Source organism: Panthera tigris, chromosome E3, assembly GCF_018350195.1.
Source record: "Panthera tigris isolate Pti1 chromosome E3, P.tigris_Pti1_mat1.1, whole genome shotgun sequence".
NCBI lineage: Eukaryota > Metazoa > Chordata > Mammalia > Carnivora > Felidae > Panthera > Panthera tigris.
In genome coordinates this window covers 8,228,240-8,250,527 of record NC_056675.1, presented here as the reverse complement: position 1 = coordinate 8,250,527, position 22,288 = coordinate 8,228,240, and the positions used below count along the sequence as shown (strand labels likewise).

Sequence of the window (22,288 nt, the reverse complement as noted above, 5' to 3'; positions counted from 1 at the left end):
ACTTTTACATTTTATTTTATTATTTACTTTGAGAAACAGAGTGCCAGCAGGGGAGGGGCAGAGAGAGAGCGGGAGACAGAGAGTCCCAAGGAGGCTCCGTGCTGTCAGTGCAGAGCTCAATAAACTGTGAGATCACGACGTGAGCCGAAATCAGGAGTCGAACACTTAACCGACTGAGCCACCCGGGTGCTCGCCCCGAAATGATTTTTAACAAACATGCAAAAGCAGTCCAAGAAAGGAAGGCGGCCATCTCAGCAATGGTACTGGAACAATCAGATACCCACGGACAAAAAAAAAAATTAGCCTTGCCCTAAACATCACCCCTTGTGCAAAAATTAACTCAAAATGGATCGTGGACTTAAATGTCAAACACAAAACTGAAAAACTTTTAGAGGAAGACATAGGAGAAGATCTCCAAGATCGAAGGCAAGGCAAAGAGTTCAGAGACCTGGTACCAGAAGCATGATCCGTAAAAGTAAAAACTCACACACTGGACTTCGTTGAAAGGTACATTTTTGCTTTGCAAAAGACGGGTAAGGAGATGGACAGAGAAGCCACAGAGATGGGGGGGAATATTTGCAAACCACATATCTGACAAGGGACTAGTATCTAGAAGATATAAGGAAATCTCAAAACTCAACAGTAAAGCAAACAAACAAAAACAATCCAATGAGATCATTTCATGAAAAGACATTTCGCCGAAGGGGATATACACCTGGCAAATAAGCACATGAAACAATTATTAGCCATTAGAGAAACGCCAACTAAAAACCACAGTGAAAGAGACTACACAGAATGGCTAAAATGGAATAGAGTGATAACACCAAATGCTGGCAGGGAAACAGAGAATCTGGGTCAGTGAGACATCGCTGGTGGGAATGTAAAAAGGTACAGCCACCCTGAAACCAGTTTGGCAGGTTCTTAGAAAAACTAAACACACAACCACCAAAAGACCCAACAATTGCACTCGTGGGCATCTGCCCAGAGAAATGAAAACTTGTGTTCACGCAAATATCTGAAGGGACCGGAAAGCCCGAAGCGCGGCTCGAACCCACGAACCGTGAGATCATGACTTGAGTCGAAGTCAGATGCTTAACCGACTGAACCACCCAGGCGCCCTGAAATGGCAAAGTTTTAAAGGTAGAGAACAGACGGGTGGTTACCAGGGATTTGGGAGGCATTGGGGAGCAGGAGGAGAGTGGGTGTGGCTTCAGAAGGGCAATATGCGGGGTCCTGCGGTGCAGAGAATATTCTGTGTCTTGACTGCATTAATGCCAGTATCTCAATGCGCTGGTTGTGACACGTTCTCTCATTCTGCAAGATGTCATCATTGAGAGGAATAGAATGAACGGTACACGGGATCCAAAAAAGAGACGGAACATACGGAATCTCTCTGTATTATTTCTTACAACTTCACGTGAATTGACGTTGCTCTCAAAATAAAAAGCTGATCAGAAGGAAACCTCAATCAGACCATTTCTCATCTCTACTTAAAACTCTCCATGGCTTCCCGATACACTGACTCAAAGCCAAACTTAAGCCCACAGAGATCAGCCTCTGCCTAGACTCTCCTCCTCAGTTGCTCTGCTCCTGGACGCGGACCTCCTCTCTGTTCCTTCGTCTGGGACCTCCCTTTCTCAGGGCCTTTGCACCGACCACCCTTCCCGATCATCACATGGAAGCTGTTTCTCCTCACTCTTTGCCCAGCATCAACATCATCCCCCCAGGGTGTCTCCCCTACCTGCTCTGAAGTAGCCCCAGTCCGTGCGCGGCCACATCACCCTATCTGAAGGTGACGCACTCATTACGAGGCAATATTTTTTCTCGTTTTCATATTTAGCTGAATATAAAGTCCATGGGGAAAACGACTGGGTCTTACTCTCCATCACGTTCCCCTCTGGCACACAGTAGGGCCCTCCGTGAATATTTGCAGGAAGGGCTGAGCGGGGAAAAAAAAAAAAAAATGCAAGCAAAGAGGTCTGCGTGGGGCTCCTGGGGGAGAGGGTAGGGGCCGGGGAGGCACTGGGGGCACATGCCAGTCCCCAAGTGCATTCCGAACACTACCACACCCTCCCTTCCCCTACCTGCATACTTTTGTCATAAAAATGTCATCAAGATGTAATGACATAACGTGCTGACTTCCAAGCCTTCTGCCAAGAGAGGCCCCACCAAGGATTACAGCCATGCCGATCCCTAAATCCAACTACGCAGAAATGCAGAAACCCCTTCTCCCCGCCACGGCCCCGCACAGACCCGGCACGGAGCAGCCGCGGGCAGCAGGGGGGGCGCCAGTGCAGGTGCCCCCGCCCTCGGGCAGGAAACGTGCTCCCGCGCTCTCTTACCAGCCACTCGTCATTCACCTGACATTTGTACCTCCTTTCAGAGTCCTACCAAGGTCCTGGGGTTTGTAACGGCCAACACTGGCCTAGACACGCCTCAGCACTGAATCCCCAAAGCCCTCCCACGAGGCAGGTCCTATCGTCATTTTTACAAACGAACCAAGTGAAACCCCAGCCCCCACCCCTTCCCTTCCTAACCCCGGCTCCACCGCCCGCTCTGTGTGCAGACCCAGCCCACATCATCCAGCTCCAGCCAGGCCAGCCCCTCCTGTAAACAGCCACCCTCGCCAGCCCCGTGGGCTTCGGGGTGTGCCCACCACGCACAGTCCCCCAGATTCGGGGAAGAGGCCAGAGCCGAGCCGGAAGCCCTCGGGGCTATTTACCCAGGTGGCCAGAGAATGGTCCAGAAGAGGGGCTTAGGCTCCCCCTGGCCCCACGGACTGCTTGCCCGCAAGGAGGAACATGGCTGGAACAGCTGGAGGAGGGGCCAGGACACGGGTTCTTCTTGCCTGGGTGGGAAGTCCATTTGCCCCAGGAGCCCTGCTCTGTGGCCCAGGGGGTGGGGGCAGGCAGGGTCCCGGTCCATGCCTGGTGCCGCCGCACCGCCCACAGCTCCAGAGGTGGCAGAGGCAAGAAATACGGAAACCTAGAAACTTCTGCGTGAACGCTGAGGTTGAAACGTGTCAAGGCACACTGGGCAGCCGGGACTATAAGCAACACGACACGACACAAGGCAGCTATGGGGGGGCTCGGCCGCGGTTTGCCATCCTAACCTCAGGGGGGGAAGAACGCAGCTTCAGAGCGTGACGAGGTTGGCCGTCCACTAAGGGCTGCTCCCGGGGCGATACGCCTGGGATCTGTTTCAGAGCTCAGCCATGGCCCAGCCCCGGCTTGCATGCCCACGGCACTTCTCACAAGCCCGCCTCACATCATCTTCCGACAGCCCCCTGGGGAAGCCTTCTACCGCCCCTACTTTAGAGTCAGGGACGCCCAGGCTCAGAGGACAAATCCTGACCCGTGAGACCTCAGGGGAACCTCCTGGGGGCCCTGGAAAAGACAGTGCACTGGAGGCAACCGTGCACCACGTCCCCGGGCTCCTTTATTTGGGAGACTGTTGTTGATGCCCGGAGCTGCTGCCGCCCTTCTGTGACCATGCAGAGCGACATGGCAGACACACAGGAGCTGGCAGAGAGTGAAGTCCACCGGACCCAAGATCTCGAGAATACTATTGGCTTAATAACTACACTGGGACAGAGCTACACAATCCTGGCCTGTTTCACACCTGGATAAATCCCCTCACAGAAAACCCCAGCTCACTCTCAGGGCACCTTGCTCCCACACAGCAGTGATGACAGATGTGACCGTGTGCCTGTTTCTGCTGTGGTTTGACTAATGCCCCCCCACCACCACCACCGCTACTCGGTCATGGGCTCCCCAAGTCAGGGCCTGATCTGGGTTCTCACATCACGCTCTCCTGAGGCCTCCCCAAGGCCTGTACCCAGGAGGAGGTCAACAAGTACTTATTCGGTGGAGGAAAGGGGCTGGGTCATAAAATCTCAGGAGCATCCTTCTAGGGCCTGTAAACCCAATTTGATCCTTGTGACTATTCTTTTTTGTTTTGTTTTGTTTTGTTTAATTTTTTGTTGTTTACTTATTTTTGGGAGAGAGAGAAACAGAGCAAATGAGTGGGGGAGGAGCAGAGAGAGAGGGGGAGACACAGAATCCAAAGCAGGCTCCAGGCTCCGTCCGAGCTCCCAACACGGGGCTCGAACCCACAAACTGCGAGATCACGACCCGAGCCCAAGTCAGATGCTTAACTGAGCCACCCAGGTGTCCCTTTGTGACTATCCTTTGGACCTTGGGCAAGTCACTCTGCTCTCTGAGCTTCAATCTCCCAGTGGCGAGTTTGGGGATCAGTTTATAAGACAAGGACTTGCCTTCGCAACAAACTGTCTTATTCACAGTTCTCACCATCACGCACACCCTGTGCAGGAAATTCAGTGTTCTGACACCTTTGATCTTGAGCACAGAACAGACGCTGTGTTGTTGCACACGGTGACCAGCGCTAAGATAAAGCGGGATAAGGGGCTGGAAAGTGACAGGTGCCAGGGAGGAGAGCCACTGAATCAGGTCGGGAGATTCAGCTGTTCCAGGGCTGAAACCGGGCTGGGCGGAAAAATGAGCGGATGTGAAGGCCCTGAGGAAGGACGGGGTGGACATGTGGACAGAGCCCATGTGGACATGTGGACAGAGCCCAAGGAACAGGGCAGCCCATGGAGGGCTCTGGGGTCAGGAGGGGAACAGGGTCCATGTCACGTGAGACGCCGATCAGCTGTGGAGAGGGGTACAGACTTTATCATAACAGAGACGGAAGCTTCTGGAAGGTTTGGGGCAGGGCAGTACCGTGATCTGACAGAGGCACGGGAGAGACCAGCGAGCAGCTACTGTAAATACAATGCCTCTTATACGTGAAGCCAGCAAACCCGGGACCGGGATGGGAGCGCGCACGGTGCCCCGGGTGGCCAGGGAGCTGGTGACGGCGCCACACCCGGCCGTCCTTCCCCTCCCTGCCCAGCCGGCAGCCCGAGGCCAAAGACTGAGGGGATGCACCCCAATCCTAACTCAGATAGGAGTTACTGGAGAGAGAGGAACGTACGTCAACACCTCATTCCTGAGCAAGTAATAGTAATTTCAGTGGCAGTGATAATTGAGAGCAGAAATATGGAATTCCTCTAAAGAAAGAGAATTAAGTCTTACTCAACAAAGGGAAGGCGCAGGACAAATGTGTGAAATGTGTGTCTGATGTGACCGAACATTCTGTTCTCAGCTCCTAACGCCAAGGAGAGGGAGAGAACTCTCCGAAGGCCTGTTAAACACCCACACTCAGGACCAGACCCTGATGCTTCTGAAAAGTGTCCAGATAATTGCTGAAGTCCTAAAGCAAAGGGCAGGTGTGAAAATTAGTGATCATTTGGGAAATTTGTCCGGTTGAGGTCAGAGATTCAGTAGTTAGCTTATGTGGCTTTTCTGAAAGATGCCTTATTGTATTTTATAAAGTATAAAACCCTCAACTTATCATTTTGACATGAAGAAAGCCGTCCTTCCAAGGGTTTTTAGTTAAGGAATCCTGATGGCTCACTTTTTTAATTCTTTTTAATGTTTATTTATTTTTAAGAGACAGAGACAGAGCACAAGCAGGGGAGGGGCAGAGAGACAGGGAGACACGGAATCTGAAACAGGCTCCAGGCTCTGAGCTGTCGGCACAGAGCCCGATGTGGGGCTCGAACCCATGAACCATGAGATCATGACCTGGGCCCAAGTTGGACGCTTAACCGACTGAACCACCCAAGTGTCCCAAATTCCATCTCTTGGAGAGAGCTGTTCCCAAGCTTGGCTCCCCTCTACAAAAAGCAAAATGCAGGCGTTCAAACTGAGGCGGGTGTAGCCTTGCTTCTCAGGGGCCGGCCTCCCTATTGGAAGAGCGGGGCACCCATTCCTCACACTGAGCTGAGAGCCGAAGTCCACCCTGTTGGGGTCACTTACAGACCAGACTCCAAAGACCCTTCTCTCAGAAGATGCTCCTAAGATCCAGAGGTGGTGACCTGGTCATCTGAGGCTTCTCGCTGATGAGAAAGGCAGGGAAGACCCAGGAATTCAGCTCCTGGGGGCCCAGGGGAGTTAAGGAAAGGGCGGGGGGGGGGGGGCCTCTGTGCCTTCTGCTGAAAAGGTGGGGGGGGGGGGTCAGCATCTTTTTCTTCATTTACGGATCCACTGGCCATCCCTCCAGCACAGCAGTTAAAAGCAGACCTTTCTCTTAAAATTTAAAACAGACATATCTGGGTGCCTGGGCGGCTCAGTTGGTTGAGCGTCCGACTCTTGATTTCGACTCAGACCATGATCCCAGGATGATGGGATGGAGCCCCACGTCCAGCTCCACGCTGAGTATGGAGCCTGCTTAAGATTCTCCCCCTCCCTCCTCCCTTCTGCCCCCCCAAAATAAAAAATAAAAATAAAATAAAATGCATGTCTCCACTTAGTTAGCCATTCCCTTTATAGAAGGAATAATTGCAAACATACTCATGTATAATGTGGACCCCAAGCTAAGAACCTCCACTGTTAAAACATTATGAAAAAATCTTTAAATTATGAAAATAGGGGCGCCTGGGTGGCTCAGTCGGTTTAGGGTCCAACTTCAGCTCAGGTCATCATCTCATGGTTCGTGGGTTCAAGCCCAGCGTTGGGTCCTATGCTGACAGCTCAGAGCCTGGAGCCTGCTTCAGATTCTGTGTCTCCTCTCTCTCTGCCCTTCCCCTGCTCACACTCTGTCTCTCTCTCTCTCTCTCTCAAAAATAAAATAAATATTTTAAAAAATTAAAAAAATAAATAAATAAAATAAGCATGTTTTTTAAAAACGTGTAAAAGTGGGGTCGCCTGAGTGGCTCAGTCGGTTAAGCGTCCAACTTCAGCTCAGGTCATGATCTCACGGTTTGTGAGCTCAAGCCCCGTGTCGGGCTCTGGGCTGACGGCTCAGAGCCTGGAACCTGCTTCGGATTCTGTGTCTCCCCCTCTCTCTGCCCCTCCCTTGCTCATACTCTGTCTCTCTCTCTCTCTCTCTCTCAAAAATAAATAAACATTAAAAAAAAATTTTTTAAAAAAACGTGTAAAAGTGTCCGACTCTCGATTTTGGCTCAGGTCATAATCTCACAGTTTCATGAACTCGAGCCCCGAGTTGGGCTCTGTGCTGACAGTGAGGAACCTGCTTGGGATTCTCTCTCTCTCTCTCTCTCTCTCTCTCTCTGTGCCCCTCCCCCACTCATGCTCTTTTTCTCTCAAAATAAATAAACTTAAAAAAAATTTTTTAAACACGTAGAAGTGTTAAATACATATCATGATGCTGACTGAAGTACAGTCTGTAGTAGTTAAAACGAGGAAACCAATTTAAATATCCATTAGTTGAGGACAAGGGGCATCAACGATGATGCTTCACTGCAACGAAGGGGCTTTTAACAGCCGTTAAAAAGGAGGTGGCTGTATGGGCAGTGATTGCAAAATATTGTTCTGGGGGGAAGCAAGTTGCAGGACAAAAGAACACCATCTGGTCTTTGTTTAAGAAAACGCATATAAGTGTGTAAGAGGAGCAGAGTCCATTATAAAGGAGACACAGAGGAGACGTACCGTTAATACTAATAATGGGATCATGTAGGTGTAATTCGAGAGGAACAATGCTCAATTTCTGTAATATTTGGGATTTTTTTTTTTTTTTGGACAGTGAGTATATATCACATTCTTCCTAATAACAATGACAGCAATAACAACGAAAGGTAGAATGAAAAATCTAGAAAAGAAACAAGCCACCCTCTCCCCGGCGGGCTCTGCAGCCTATGTGGCCCAGGACCAGAATCGCTGCCACATTCGTGGATCCCAGCAGAGCAGCTGCAAAGCTGATTCTGGGCATTGGCTGCACGCTGAGCCCTGTAGGGGGCACCCCTGTGCAGGCAAGGGCCCCGAACCCTGGGCTCATCCATCCTTGGTGATGAAAACACACCCAATTTATGATGACCCTGGGATGGTTAATCTGTGTCACTCTGGCTAGACCAGAATACCCAGATATTTGGTCAGACACGAAAGGGGGTTGCTGTAAAAGTTTTTTTTTTTTTTAAGTTTATTTATTTTCTTTAAAAAAAAATTTTTTTTTTTAACGTTTCTTTATTTTTGAGACAGAGAGAGACAGAGCATGAATGGGGGAGGGTCAGAGAGAGAGGGAGACACAGAATCCGAAACAGGCTCCAGGCTCTGAGCTGTCAGCACAGAGCCCGACGCGGGGCTTGAACTCAGGGACCGCGAGATCACGACCTGAGCCGAAGTCGGACGCTTAACCGACTGAGCCACCCAGACGCCCCAAAAGTGTTTTTTTTTTAATTGAAGTGTAGTTGACATATAGCTAGTTTCAGGTGCACAACATCGTGGCTGGACAATTATATACATCACAAAATGCTATGATAAGTGTCTTCACCGTCTGTCCCCATACCAAGTTATTCCCATATTACTGACTACATTGCCGATGCTGCGCTTTTCACCCCGTGACTCTTAATCTCATGCACTTATTTTTTCCCATACCACTCTGGCAACCACTAGCTTGTCCTCTGTATGTATGAGTCTGTTTCTGGTTTTTTGTTCGTTTGGGCAGGGATTTGGAATTTGAGAAGGGTGGTCCCAGGCAGAGAGGGGCAAAGGGTCTTCGAGGCAGAAACCCACGGCCGGACAGGTGAGGAGTGGAGAGTAAAGGAAGCTGGAGCCAGAAAAGGGACTGGAGGGGGAGAGGACTAGGAGGCAGATGAGGTGGGGTCTCAGAGACCTCGAATGTGGCCCCAGGAATTCAGATCTCTCTTCCTACGAATCTGAGAGCTGCCTGAGGGCTGTGGGTGGGGGCTGTAAGAGAGGTGGGGCTGTGAGGGCGGAGCCGTGAGGGGCGGGGCCGTGAGGGGCGGGGCCGTGAGGGGCACAGCTGCGAAGAGTGGGGGCAGTCAGGGGCGGGGCTGAGAGGGGTCTCACGGGTCCTTCTCCATCCCCCTGTCCCCTCCGCCCACTTGCTGTCTATAGTGCTCTTCTGCTCATCAAATGCCCCCTGGATTTTGAAGGTCTTTCAGGGTAGGAAGCATGTCTCTTTCATCTGGCCCGCACATACCCACCCCCCATGGTCTGTCCACAAAAGGTGCTGCGTAAATGCATGCTCAGTTCTTGTTTGCAAGCGTCAACCCCCCTCCCCAGCAGCTTGTGCTGGGGTCAGATTCATCCAAAGGAGCAGAAAGGAAGAGCAGAGGTGGCCAGCCCCACAGCCTTTACCTCACAAGGTTGGCACAGGGCCCGGGCCACCGGCAGCTCTGGTACACGCGCTGGACCACGGTCTCGGAGCCATTCTGCACCTGGCAGGACACCGTCCGCGTCACCGTGTGATGGCACCAGTGCCTGTGGGGAAAGCAACAGTCGTGACGTTATTACTGAGGGGCTGACTGCGGGTCAAAAGGCCGTGATGGCCGAGGAGGGGCCCCTCCACGAGGCTGGGGGATAAGGGGCCCACTGAGACCCTGGGACCAGGTCCAAGGGGAAGGGAGAGTAGCCATACCCTTTGGCCACCAAGTCCTGGCATCATACCTGTCATCAAGTGCTCAGAATCTACCCCTGCCCACAGAGAAATCCCACTCTGGTGAGGAAGAATAAGAAGGAATGATTAAGAGGCGCCTGGGTGGCTCAGTCGTTAAGAATCCGACTTGGGCTCAGGTCATGATCTCACGGTTCTTGGGTTTGAGCCCCGCATCAGGCTCTGTGCTGACAGCTGAGAGCCTGGAGCCTGCTTCAGATTCTGTGTCTCCCTCTCTCGCTACCCCTCCCCTGCTCACGTTCTGTCTCTCTCTCTCTCTCTCTCTCTCTCTCAAATAAACATTAAAAACTTTAAGAAAAGGAAATGATTAAAACCCACAGGAACACGGGGCCATAAGTGCAATGAAAGGACGCGCACAGGGAGCTATGGGAACACAGTAGGGCACCCGACCCCAGTCCTAAGAAAGGCCAACCACCTGAGTACCGAAAGGTAAGAGTCAGCCCACAGCAAGTGCAATTACAGGTGGACCAAAAGTTGGAGGAAGGGGAGGAGCCAGGAGAAAGGCACGGTGCCTGCCAGGCTAGTTGTGGGTCTTATCATGAAGTCAGCTGGGAGCCACTGAAGGACTCGCCAGAGGAATGCCCCACGGGTCTGAGTTTAGAGCACTTCCTCTGGTGCACTGTGTAAGAGGTACAGAGGCCTGAGCTGGGGCGTGGCAGTGGGGAGGAAGGGACATACGCAAACAATATGGAGATTGGATCCAGATGGCAGAAAAGCACATACTCCCGTCTCCTCCTTCCATCCCCAGATCCTAGAAACTGGAAATCTAAAAACAAGCCCCTGTTGGGACATCAGCAAGATGGTGGATAGGAGATCCCCCACTCACACACGCACAACCCGCCACCCTCCCCCCCCCCCACTCAGTAACAATAATTTGGCAGCCAGCCATGGACAAAAATGCCTTTGCGGGAGCTTTGGGATTTTTGTAGAACGTATCTCTTCTAAGGGGTTAATATCCAAAACATACAAGGAACTCAAAAAACTCAATAGCAAAAAAACAAATAATCTGAGTGTAATGGCCAGAAGGACCTGAAGAGAAATTTTTCCAAAGACATACCGACGGCCACCAAGTATATGAGAAGGTGCTCGACATCACTCAACGTCAAGAAGACGCAAATCGAAACAAGATGTCACCTCACACTCGTTAGGATGGCTATTATCGAAGGGAAGTAAGGTAACAAGTGCTGGTGAAGGTTCGGAGAAAAGGCAACCCTGGTGTGCCGTTGATGGTGATGTACATTGGTGCAGCCACTTTGCTAGGTTCTTGAAAGAAATTAAAAATGGAACTACCATAGGATCCAGGAATTGCACTTCTGGGTACATATCCAAAGGAAACAATATCAGTATCTGGAAGAGATCTCTGCACTCCATGCTCACTGCAGCATTATTCACAACAGCCAAGATGGAAACAACCGAAGTGTCCATCCATGAATGAATGGACAAAGAAAATTTAGAACACACACACACACACACACACACACACACACCACACACACATGACAGAATGTTATTCAGCCATAAAAAAAAGAAGGAAATCCGGGGTCCCTGGGTGGCTCAGTCGGTGAAGCATCCGACTCTTGGTTTCCGCTCAGGTCATGATCTCACAGTTCGTGGGTTCGAGCCCCCCATTGGGCTCTGTGCTGACAGTGCAGAGCCTACCCGTGATTCTCTCTTCCCCTCTCTCTCTACCCCTCCCCTGCTTGCTCTCTCTTTCTCTCAAAATAAATAAATAAGCTTTAAAAAAAAAGATTGGAAAAAAAGGAAGGAAATCCTACCATTTGTGATAACGTGGATGAACCTGGAGGATGTTATGCTAAGAAGCCAGACACAGAAAGACAAATGCTGTGTGATCTCATTTGCATGTGGAATCCAAAACCACATGCACCAGAGACTAGAAAAACCAGAGTAGTACAGGGGTTGCCAGGAGTTGGGGGGGGGGGGAGGAGAGGGGAGATGGGGAGATGTTATCAAAGAACACAAACTGGCAGTTATAAGATGAGTAAGTTCCGGGACCTAATATACAGATTAAATCTGCACATGGTGATTATAGTTAATTATACTGAATAGGGTACTTGAAATTTGCTAGGAGAGTAGATCTTAAGCGTTCGCACCACAAACCAAAACAAACGATGGTAACTATGTGAGGTGATGAATGTTAATCATCTGTAGTAATCATTTTACAATGTATATGTATATTAAGTCATCATGTTGTATACCTTTGGGGGGGTTAAGGCATGGGGGGGGAAATACATGCTTTTTTAAATTTGTCAATCATAACTCAATAAAGCAGAAAATATAAATAAATAAAAATAAAACTCAGCCAGAAATTTTGAGGAACTAAAAGTCAGTAGAACAAAGTTGAAGGAGGAACCAGAAACACACAGGGAAAGGGACTCAGGAGCAGCAGATGTGGCTAGTCCGATAGAGGAGGGACCCAGAGGTGACTATCAGAGGACCACAGTACAAGGAGTCAGATGGGTAGGACCTGATCCCTACCCCCTGCTGATGTCGAGAATCAGGCATTGGGTTCACCTGCCAGGACACAGGTGTGGTTGGAAGTGGGTCCCTCAAAAGCTGACGACCCCCCGGAGAAACCGCGACCCTCTTGAGTTTATACAACTGCATTCTTGCACATTCCTTCTCTACCCTGCACCTACTACCAGCCCTCCAAGAGGCAACAAAGCAATAAACAGTAAAAGAGACAAACCAGTGGGAACCCCCAAATACCAAGATTCTCAAATTATTCCAGAAAAAAAGGCCAGCACCGTGAAAGAAAGGGATCAGCTCAACAGACAATAAATCGCACTTCAGGAAAAGACAACTCATAAAGCAAACAGATGAAGACAATTTTTTAAAACATAATTAATGTCCTCAAAGAGATAAGAGGATTGTAAAAAATATTACGAAATGGGAAAAAAATGAGATCGCTTGGAAATGAAATATACGATGGTAAAAACCAAAAGCACAACAGATGGGCTGAAAAACCAGCATGGAAACAGCCAGAGAGAGAGCAGATGAGCCGGAAATCCAAGCCATGAACTTTCCAAGGATATACTGCAGGGGGAAAAGGAGATGGAAAATGCGGGAGAAAAGGGGAAAGACCCAGAATACAGACTATGTGCCAACCTATGTCGATTAGTAGCTCTGGAATGGGAGACTGGAGAGAGCAAAGGGAATACACACATGAAGAAAGAGAAAAGAGAGTTCAACAAAGACATGAGTTCTTGACAGAAAGAGCCCACTGGGTGCTAAGCAAGATGAACACAGACAGACATATTGTGATGAAACATCAGAAATCTCAGGATGCAGACAAAATACCAAACGCTAGAGAAAGGAAAGTAACACAGATTATCTACAATAAGCTGAAATTAGATCTTAGCAGCAGCACCAGATTCATGAAGAAACAAAGTGGTTTTGGGGTACCTGGGTACCCCAAAACCAAGAAAAGAATTCCACAGATTTAAAATCATACATAAATATTATGTGTGACCTCGCATCGAAAAAAGTCAAAATCTTGACAATTTTCTAGGAAAATTGCAATATTTGCACAGTCAGACCACAGAAATAATCAAAAGTCCATCCCTCTCCCCAAAAGCACCTGGAGACCTAGTTCAAAACATGGTTCCGCCATCAACTTGCTTTGTGACTTGAGCCAAGTGACGTCCCCTCTCTGAACCTCAGTTAAAAAAAAATTCTACTTTTCAAGGTTATGGTGAGGGCCACACGAGCAGACTGAGGTTAGTGATGGGAAGATCATGTGGTCCTACCTAACCCAGAGTCTCGATGACTGGCTGGCTCCTGAAACCCCAAGTGTTCATGAGAGCCCAGAGACTGACCTTCCTAATTTGCAGATGGGAGAAGTAGTGGCCAGTTAAACCTCACAGCCCACAGCTCAAACCTGATGCTGAGCTGGGAAGGGAACCCAGCCTTCCAGCCCCGGGGACCAGCAGGGTCCCACCTCCCCCGCACGAATCTCCACTCCTCCTTCTGCCAGCTCGCTCTGGAAATTGTGCGAGATGTCAGTGGTCTGGGCTCTTCCTCCAGCTCTACCAAGGAGCATCAGTGCACCCAGGCACCCAGCATGATTCTCTTCGGGATGAACCAACCCAAGGACAGTGCTCCGTCCCGAGATCCGTCCCCGGCGCCTGGAACAGACAGGCCGTCCAGCCATCACTGAATCACACCGGGTCGGGGTTTTCTATAGGGAAATGAGCTGTGAATTGCAAAACATTTTCAAATGCCTCGATTCATCATCTCCAGACATTTGATCTTTTAATGGGCTGTAAATGGCTTCCCAAAATCAAAACGTGGCCAAAAACAACGAAGGAGGCAGGCAGAGACAAGGAGAGAGGGATCCAGGCCTTTTCGGATGGAATTCAAAACCCCGTTCATCTCCAGGCACTACGATCGCAGGAAATCTTGGTGTCGGGCACTCTGCTCCCATGTGGGGTCCGTCTTAGGATCCCCATGTCCTGAACATTAAGTCTACGTCTGGGTGGCACCCTCTGAGCACAGGGTGCACGGTGGTGGGTGAATAGAGCTGTATGTACTACAGAATTAACTCCACCCAGAGACCGGCTTGGCAGGAGACATATATGTCCCTTTTACGACTCTCCTGGAAGGACTGGCCTGAGAGCACAGAATTGGGGAGCGGTGGGGCTGGTCCTTGAACTGCCTGGGCAGCGAGGGTGCCCTTAGCAGCCCTCACCAGGACAGGAGGGACTGGCATTATCTTTGGGCAGCAAATGTCTCTTCGACGTCTCATCTCTCCCTCTCCAGCTGGGTTCTCATGCAGGGTCCAGGAGGGGAAACTCATTCTCAGCCCTGGGGACAGAAGGGCTCCCCTCCAGGTTCCTCTTCCTTATGAGACAAGCTCAGTCCCCGATAGGGTGGAACAAGTGACTTGGCCCTGCTCCAGGAGACCCCGAGGCCGCTCCTACGGCAGTTTTCACCGAGCTAAGTGTTTGGCTCCACGGCTTGGCCAAGCTCCAAAACTCTTAATTTAGGGCCCTTTGGGACAGCAAGTGCTAAGTGGCTTCAGGAAATCAGGGCACAATGGAACGGAGGGCCTTCAGGACGCCCCCAGCCATGCCCACCTCTGAATACAACTAACCAACTGGTCTCCGACTCTGCCTGCCACCCAGGGAGGTGGCAACACAGCAGCCCCTCCTCCCCACAGCCCTGGTCCCACCCCAAGCACTGAACCCCGAGCCCCCCAGTTCTCCCATCTGAGCTTTGCTTTGGGACTTGATCTCACTCACACTTTCCCTCCATCCGTAGGACCCCAAGCTCTGAGCCTGAACCAAGCCCCAGGGCTTTGACCATGTCCTCCCCTCCCGGGAGGATCACCCAGTCTGCCCCCTTTCCCTCGTCCCGTGCTCTGCTCTGCCCTCACGTTGAGTCACCTCAGTGATTCCCCTTGAACCCTGACATAGGCCCTACTTGTCTAGACAGTGGTCACGCACCACCATAGCCCGTGGGACACTTCAATGGTCCAGCACTGAGCACATCGCCATCCAGACCCAACTTAGTGCATCTTGGAAACGAACACCACCAAACTCCTGGCCCCTCTACCCAGAAGCCCCAGCAGCCAGTGGCCCCAGACTCCACCCTCTCCGTCCCCCACTTCCCATGGCTAACTAGCCCGCACGCCAGGCAAGCCCACCTCCTACACCCCTCTCCTGCTCCGTCTGGATCTTGCACCTGGACAGCCTGGGTACCTGCTGGTCTCCCAGCCTCCAGCCCTGTCCCCTGCAGTCTCCTCTACATGCCACCAGAGGGCACTCCCTAAACCACAAATCTGTCCTGTCCCCGTAGTCACCTCCCCTCTCCAAACCCTCTCTCAGCTCCCCATCCCCCAAAGCTCCCACCCATCTTCCTGGTCCCACCTCCCAGCACGCTCCATGTTGCCACCCACACTGGCACACTGTCCCCCCTGGCACGCCATCTCCTCTTCTTCTGTTTGGCCAACTGCCACCCGACCAGTCTTTATTCAGGCTCTGCCCCCTCCTAGACGCCCTGGCCAGGAAAGAACTCTCTCTTCATGCTCCGCACGGTCCCGGGCACGCCTCTGTCTCAGCCCTAATCGTATTAGAAAACTATAGGCTCCCAAGGACAGTGGGCTCAGGGCAGGCCTCATAAAGGTGTGCCGATCTGACCCCAGGCCCTATGTCCCAGCAGGACCTTCTCTCATCCACATTCACTCACTTACCAAAAACTGCTTCTCAGGCTCTACTCCATGGCAGGCCCTGAGCCCCGCAAGGTCTGCCCCCATGCCTGCGACCGCCCATCTCAAGGTTAAGGGTATTGAGTTCCAGGCCCCCCTCCACTTGGCCCTGATCATTCGAATCACCTGGCCATACCGTGCCCAACCTCCAGAGGCCAGTTCCAGGGGCTCTGCCTGCCAGTTGGGTACAAGGAGCTCTATGAGAGTGGAGGTTGGCAGCCTGAAGGCAACGGCCCGATGGACGGGCAATCTGGATGACTCTGGCCACGCCCTTGAAGCAGAGCCCATGGGGCCTTGGCCGGTCCCCAGAGAGATACAGGCAGAGGAGCCAGGTCCTCACCCCCTTCCAGGAGAGAAAGAGTAACTCTGGCACAGACAGCCCATCAGGCTCCTGACCACACAGAGACCCTCTCCTGCGGCCAGAGTCCAGCCCGGGACCCCAAGACCTGTTTTGCGGTTGGCAAAGCAGTTCCAGGTACTGTTACGGGCTGAGCTGTGTCCCCTCCCCGCAAATTCATATGTCGAAACCCTAACCCCCAGTAACTCAAGATGGGACTGCGTTTGAAGATATATGAAGATAGAGTCTTTTTTTTTTTTTTTAAGTTTATTTATTTGAGAAAAACTTGTGCGCAGGAGAGGCAGAAAGAAAGGGGGAGAGAGAGAATCCCAAGCAGGCTCCACGCTGTCAGTGATCCTGATGCAGGGCTCGAACTCCTGAACCGTGAGATCATGACCCGGGCCGAAATCAAGGGTCAGATGCTTGACCGACGGAGCCACTCAGGTGTCCCAAGATAGAGTCTTTAAAGAGGGACTTAAATGAAGTCATTAGGGTCATTTGGGTGGGTTCCAACCCAGTATGAGTGTTGTCCTTTTAAAAAGAGGAAATGTGCCAATATGAATGCAAACACGAACAGAGGGAAGACGGCGCAAAGATCCGGGGAGACGGCAGTCATCCGCAAGCCAAGCAGAGGGGCCTCCGGGGAAACCACCCTTGTCAACACCTCCGTCTTGGACTTCCGGCGTCCAGCCCCGCGAGGAAATTCATGTCTGTTGCTCAAGCTGCCCGCGTGGGGGCACTGACCTCCCGGTCCTCGGAAACTAACACACAGCCTTTGCATCCAGTGTCAGGTCGGAGCTTTACCAGAGGAGGAGGCTGAGCCTCCAGCGAACACAAGGTCACACGCTGAGTAAGTGGTCAGTTTAGGCCTTGGCGCTCGGTCTTCAATCCCAACTCCGTGCTGCATCCACCTTGCCCTTGAGATCAGCAGACGGCTGGGGAGCGGACTCAGTAGCCCCCGGCAGGGGCTTATTAGCCAAGTCCCTCCGGGAGCCCACACCCAAACCGGGAAGGTGGAGGGGCCCGTGTGAGACCACCGGGACAATGCTTGCGGGCAGTTCAGGCCACAGCAGGGCTCGTAGGGTGGGCCTCGAGCCGCCTGGCTCCCTGCCCCCTCCTCACTGCAGCCCCCGACGCGGGTCAGACCTCCCAATCTTTCTCACTCAGCCCTGGGCATACGGACAGCTAGAGACTCCACTTTTACAGATAAGGAAACGGGGCAGGGGGAGTGGGTATGCATCCGAGGCCACCCAACAAGCCAACAGGCAACCAAGATTCAAGCCCAGCCCTTAGCCGCTTGGCTACCCTGCCAGACCGACTCAAAGAGCACCTGGCTCCTGGCAGACTGCGGTCTCTCCCCTCGGGGCCACGCTGCCTGGAGCAGGCTGTGCAAACAGACGGGGCTCGAGGCGGCGGGCTGCTGAAGGAAACTGCAAAAGACCAGGAGCTGGCCGACACAGGGGCCTGGGGCCTGGGAGGGAAGAGGGATCCAAGCTCGATCTCCCCAGCCTGGAGCAAGGAGCCAAATCTAACAAGATGAAACATGACCGGGCGAACGTGGAGTCCGGCACTGAGGCCCCAAAACCCAGCGGACGAGTCCCAGATGGGGCACGGAGGGTCTCGCCAACAGTAAGTTCAGCGTGAGTCAGCGGTGTGTGCTACAGCCTCCGAAAGGCAAGGGCAATCCCAGGCTGTCTTAACGCAGAAGAACGTCGAGAACACCCTGCCCCCCTGTGCACCAGCCCATGTGCGGTGGACCCTGGGCTGAGCCACCAGATCCCCCTCAGCCAAGGGCTATCAGCGGTCGGACCCTCCCAAGCCTGCCTCAGCTGCCCAGAGCTGCCCTCGCCCGAGCTCCGGCTCCCCCCGGGACGGCCCCCATCCAGGGCCTGGTTCGTTCATGAGTTGAAAGGCTCAGGGGCACCTGGGCGGCTCAGTCGGTTGAGCGACCGACTTCATGATCTCGAGGTTCATGGGTTCAAGCCCTGCGTTGGGCTCTGTGCTGACAGCTCAGAGCCTGGACCCTGCTTTGGATTCTGTGTCTCCCTCTCTCTCTCTGCCCCTCCTCTGCTCTCTCTCTCTCTCTCTCTCTGCTCCTGGGAGAGCCGCCACGATGGTGATAGAGGGCACCCAGGAGGGGCGGGCAGAGGCAGGACACCCACTCGGTGGGGAGAGGGTAAAGATACATGAGACTCACCCTACTGGAAAAGAGGAGGCGAAAACACAGGGTTTTTTGTTTGTTGGGTTTTTTTGAGAAAGAGAGAGGGTGCAAGTGAGTGAGAGAGAGAGAAGCCCACCAGGGGCAGAGAAAGAGGGAGAGAAAGAGAGAGAAGCGGGGCTCACACGATGTGGGACTCGAACTCACGAACCTTGAGGTCATGACCTGAGCCAAAGTCAGATGCTTAACCGACTGAACCACCCAGGTGCCCCAACACCGAAGGTTTTTTAACCAGAGGGGAACCCAGTCGGTGGGATTCAAGGAGAACCCTCTGATGGCAGTAGAAAGGGACAGAGGCCAGAGGCTGGGCCAATCTGGACAAATGGACAGAGTCCGTGAAGGTGCTCACAGCTGAAGCCCACGCCTCTCCCCTTGAGACGGTCTGTCCATTTTCGGTGCTCCCTTCGGACAAACTGGGTCCAAACCTGCCAACCGTAGACCGCGGCCAAGTCTCTCCCAATAAGTGAGTGTCTCTGTGGCTGATGCTTCTCTCCCTCTCTCAACCACGTGCGCCACTGACCGTGCGCCACGGTCTTGTTTATGCATTTTGAGACAGACAGAGACAGCATGAGTTGGGGAGGGGCACAGAGAGAGAATCCCAAACAGACTCCGTGCTGTCAGTGCAGAGCCTGACTCGGGGCTCGAACCCACGAACCTCAAGACCATGACCTGAGCCGAAGTCAGACGCTTAACTGACTGAGCCACCCAGGCGCCCCGGGGAACTGAGTGCCAGTAGGAACTCAGGAGCATCTGCATAAGCAGACAGGTCTGCCGGTGTCCCTCGATAGTTTTTATTGGAGCTGTCCATTTTGAGGCAATACCAGGGGAGAATTTAAGTCATTTTAAGGTCACCAACCTTCGGAAGGAAAGGATACTGACCCGCAAGCCCCACGGACCTAGTCTTTCTGTAAACCAGAAGAGCAATGACATGGAGTCTGGGGTCCAGCACTGAGGCTGGACGGGAGAACGAGGCGTGTGGGTTCAAATTCGGGTCCGCGGGCGACAGGGAGCCAGCACCACCCCCCCCCCCCCCAGGGAGCACAGCTGTGCCTCCTCGTCACCGTCTGTATTCATTCTCTAGCACATTCCACGGTGAGGAATTCCTGAGGCCTCCCCCACCTGAGACAAGGCTGGAACGAACCCCACATGGCGCATCAGCCACTTACGGATCGAATTTCCCATTCGCACGCGGGCAGCAGAGGGAGTATACGATTTGGCCAAACAGACAGCGTGGTTTGGAGCATCGCAATAGCGGCCCACGATGACTCCCATCAACAGGACTGCCAGAGGCAACAAGCTGCCAGAGTTTGGTGCTAAATGTCTTCCATGGGATCGGCATTCCCACACGCAGTTCAGTTCGGGAGGCCACCTGCTGAGAAACGCTCTGGCGACACAGATCCCACCACCAGAAATGGAACTCACTAGAACTTTTGTGCAGTCAGGCGCCACACATCTGTTCTGGACCGACCGACTGTCTTCAGCGTCCACCCGGGACCATGAGGCATTTGGCCCGCAAGTGACCTCTACAGAAGCCAGAGCTTTCTGTGTGTCCAAGATCAGGACAGGACCCAGCAGTGTGTCCTCCTCGGTGGTCCTTCTCAAATGGACCGTCTCTCAAAACCGCCCGCTGACTCGGGTCCCGTGGAGACGAGCCCAGGAACATGCCCTTGTAACAGGCTTTCTGGTGACGCTGCGTAAGGAAAGTGACCCTATCCACTCGACAGAGGTTGGAAATGAAAACAGGAGGGGGCTCCTGGGTGGCTCAGTCGGTTAAGCGTCCGACTTCAGCTCAGGTCATGATCTCACGGTTCGTGAGTTCAAGCCCCATGTCGGGCTCTGTGCTGACAGCTCAGAGCCTGGAGCCTGCTTCAAATTCTGTGTCTCCCTCTCTCTCTGCCCCTCCCCTGCTCACGCTCTCTTTCTTTCAAAAATAAATAAACATTAAAAAACAAAAAAACCACTAGGTAAGAGCTATCACCATGCCTGTGTTACAGAAGCCAGGCAGGCTGAATAGCTTCCCCCAAAAGAAAAATACACACCTAGCGATGGACCCGGTTAACGTGCCGATGGGCACTTCTTTCCTCGCAGACCACATTTGGAACAGCACTGAAGGAACAGCCTCATTCTCTCCCAGTTCCATTTCCTGAGACAGAGACTCTGGTTGGCCAAGCTCCTCTGGTCACGCGTGCTGGGGCCCACCTGCCTTGGTCGGGTACCCACCCCGGTCCAGCCAGGTGTGGGGGACCCACATGGCACAGAACAGGGAGCCTAGGGCCCCCTGCAGCCGGCACTCTGGGGGACACTGTCCTTTACAATAGACAGTGATGGAGACAGGTGCCTTACTGACCTCTCCTATAGGACACATGTGTCCCCAACAATCATCTCCTCCTTCTTTGCTAACAGACCCCGGTTCTCTTCAGACTCTGGGCATCAGTAAGTTCAAGAATGGTGAGTAAAACCATTATCTCACTGGTTGAGCTGTGGACATGTTCATTCATTTCTGGTCAGTGACAAGTAAGAGGAAGTCAGCTGAGGGGCTTCTGGAAAATATCATCCTCTATGGGGGAGGGAGGACTCAGGAAGAGAAGCTCCTCCCTATTTCTGTATACAATTGCATGAGGATGTGATGCCTGGAGCTGTGGCAGCCAACTTAGAGCCACAAGGGAAGAGAGCCTAAGGAAAGCAGAGCAAAAAGCAGGGTCCTTGAGCATTTAATGCTGCCGAATTAACCAACCCTTGAGCCACCCATTTCTTAATATGCGAAACCTTAAACGACTTTGTTGTTTAAGCCCACATCAGTAGGGTTTTATGGCTCACATTTTTTTTTTTTATGTTTATTTAGTTTTGAGAGATAGAGAGACGGAGCACGAGCGGGTGAGGGGCAGAGGGAGAGGGAGACACAGAATCCGAAGCAGGCTCCGGGCTCCGAGCCGTCAGCACAGAGCCTGATGCGGGGCTCGAACTCACAAACCGCGAGATCACGACCTGAGCCGAAGTCGGACGCTCAACCGACTCAGCTACCCAGGCGCCCCTCTATGACTCGCATTTTTTAAAAGCATCCCAGACAAAACAACCTGCCGTCAAGGCATAAATATGTGAAGCCAGGAGGCCTAACTTGTGTCCTACTTGCACCATTTCCTGACCTCACGGCTTTGGGCAAGTCTCAACCTCAGAGCCTCAGTTTCCTCATCTGTAAAACGGGAGCCCACTTTCCAAGGGCTGCCAGAAAGTCTCAAGAGCAGTAACACCTGTAGGAACGACTACAGACACATGGACGGCGCATCTCCAGGCTACTGTTCAGACGGCCAGAGCCTTGGTTCAGGGTTTTAGGCTTCTCCGGGCGTAAACATTTAGTTTCCGTAAACTTCAGCGTAGCACGTGCCTCGTGACCCCCGCTGCTGACCGCCAGCCGCGGTGCCGGCCCTGGACGGCGTGGGCCAAGGTGGCTTCGCTCACTGTTCCCATAAAGGTTCACAGAGCCCCTGCCTCACGCGAGGCCCGAGACCAGCTGCGTGATCGCCGTGGGCCCTCGCCAACCCGGGATGGTGAAAAGTGCCCGGGACGCGGGTGGGTCAAGAGAGCCAGCTGCCAGGGCCAGTCCTGCTCTGCCTGGCTGAACGGGCTTTACCATGCCTGAGCCTCAGCTGGCTCATCTATAAAATGGGGGAAACGACATGCAGCCCGAGAGCAAAGAAAATAAATATGAGTGCAAAGCATTTTGTCACTTGTAAAGCAACATGAGTGGTTTACTCTCGGGGTTTGTGACTGCGGTTAGGCACAGCCAAAGGCCATCGAGGGGACTGCCGGCACGGAGGTGCAGACTCACTGGAACATCCCCCGGCCCCGTCTCTGACAGTGTCACTGCAGCGCTGTCCGGGGGAGGGACGCGCCCGCGGAAAGGCCACCGCTCCTGAGCTCCCGTGGCTGCTGGTACGCCACAAGGGGCTCCCGCTCTGGGAAGCGGACAGCATTCGTTCAGGAATATCTTCTCCAAAGCATCTCACGGTGC

At 52.6% G+C, this 22,288-nt stretch overlaps 1 protein-coding gene across 2 annotated transcripts in view; it reads right to left on the bottom strand.

The window, feature by feature from the left end:
* Positions 1-22,288, bottom strand: part of COL26A1 (collagen type XXVI alpha 1 chain) — a 164,302-nt gene that overhangs the window by 107,117 nt on the left and 34,897 nt on the right. For both annotated transcript variants that reach the window (XM_042970989.1, XM_042970990.1), the window contains exon 2: positions 9,183-9,305. In XM_042970989.1, the coding sequence (XP_042826923.1) occupies positions 9,183-9,305 (123 nt within the window). The remainder of the gene's footprint in view (positions 1-9,182; positions 9,306-22,288) is intronic.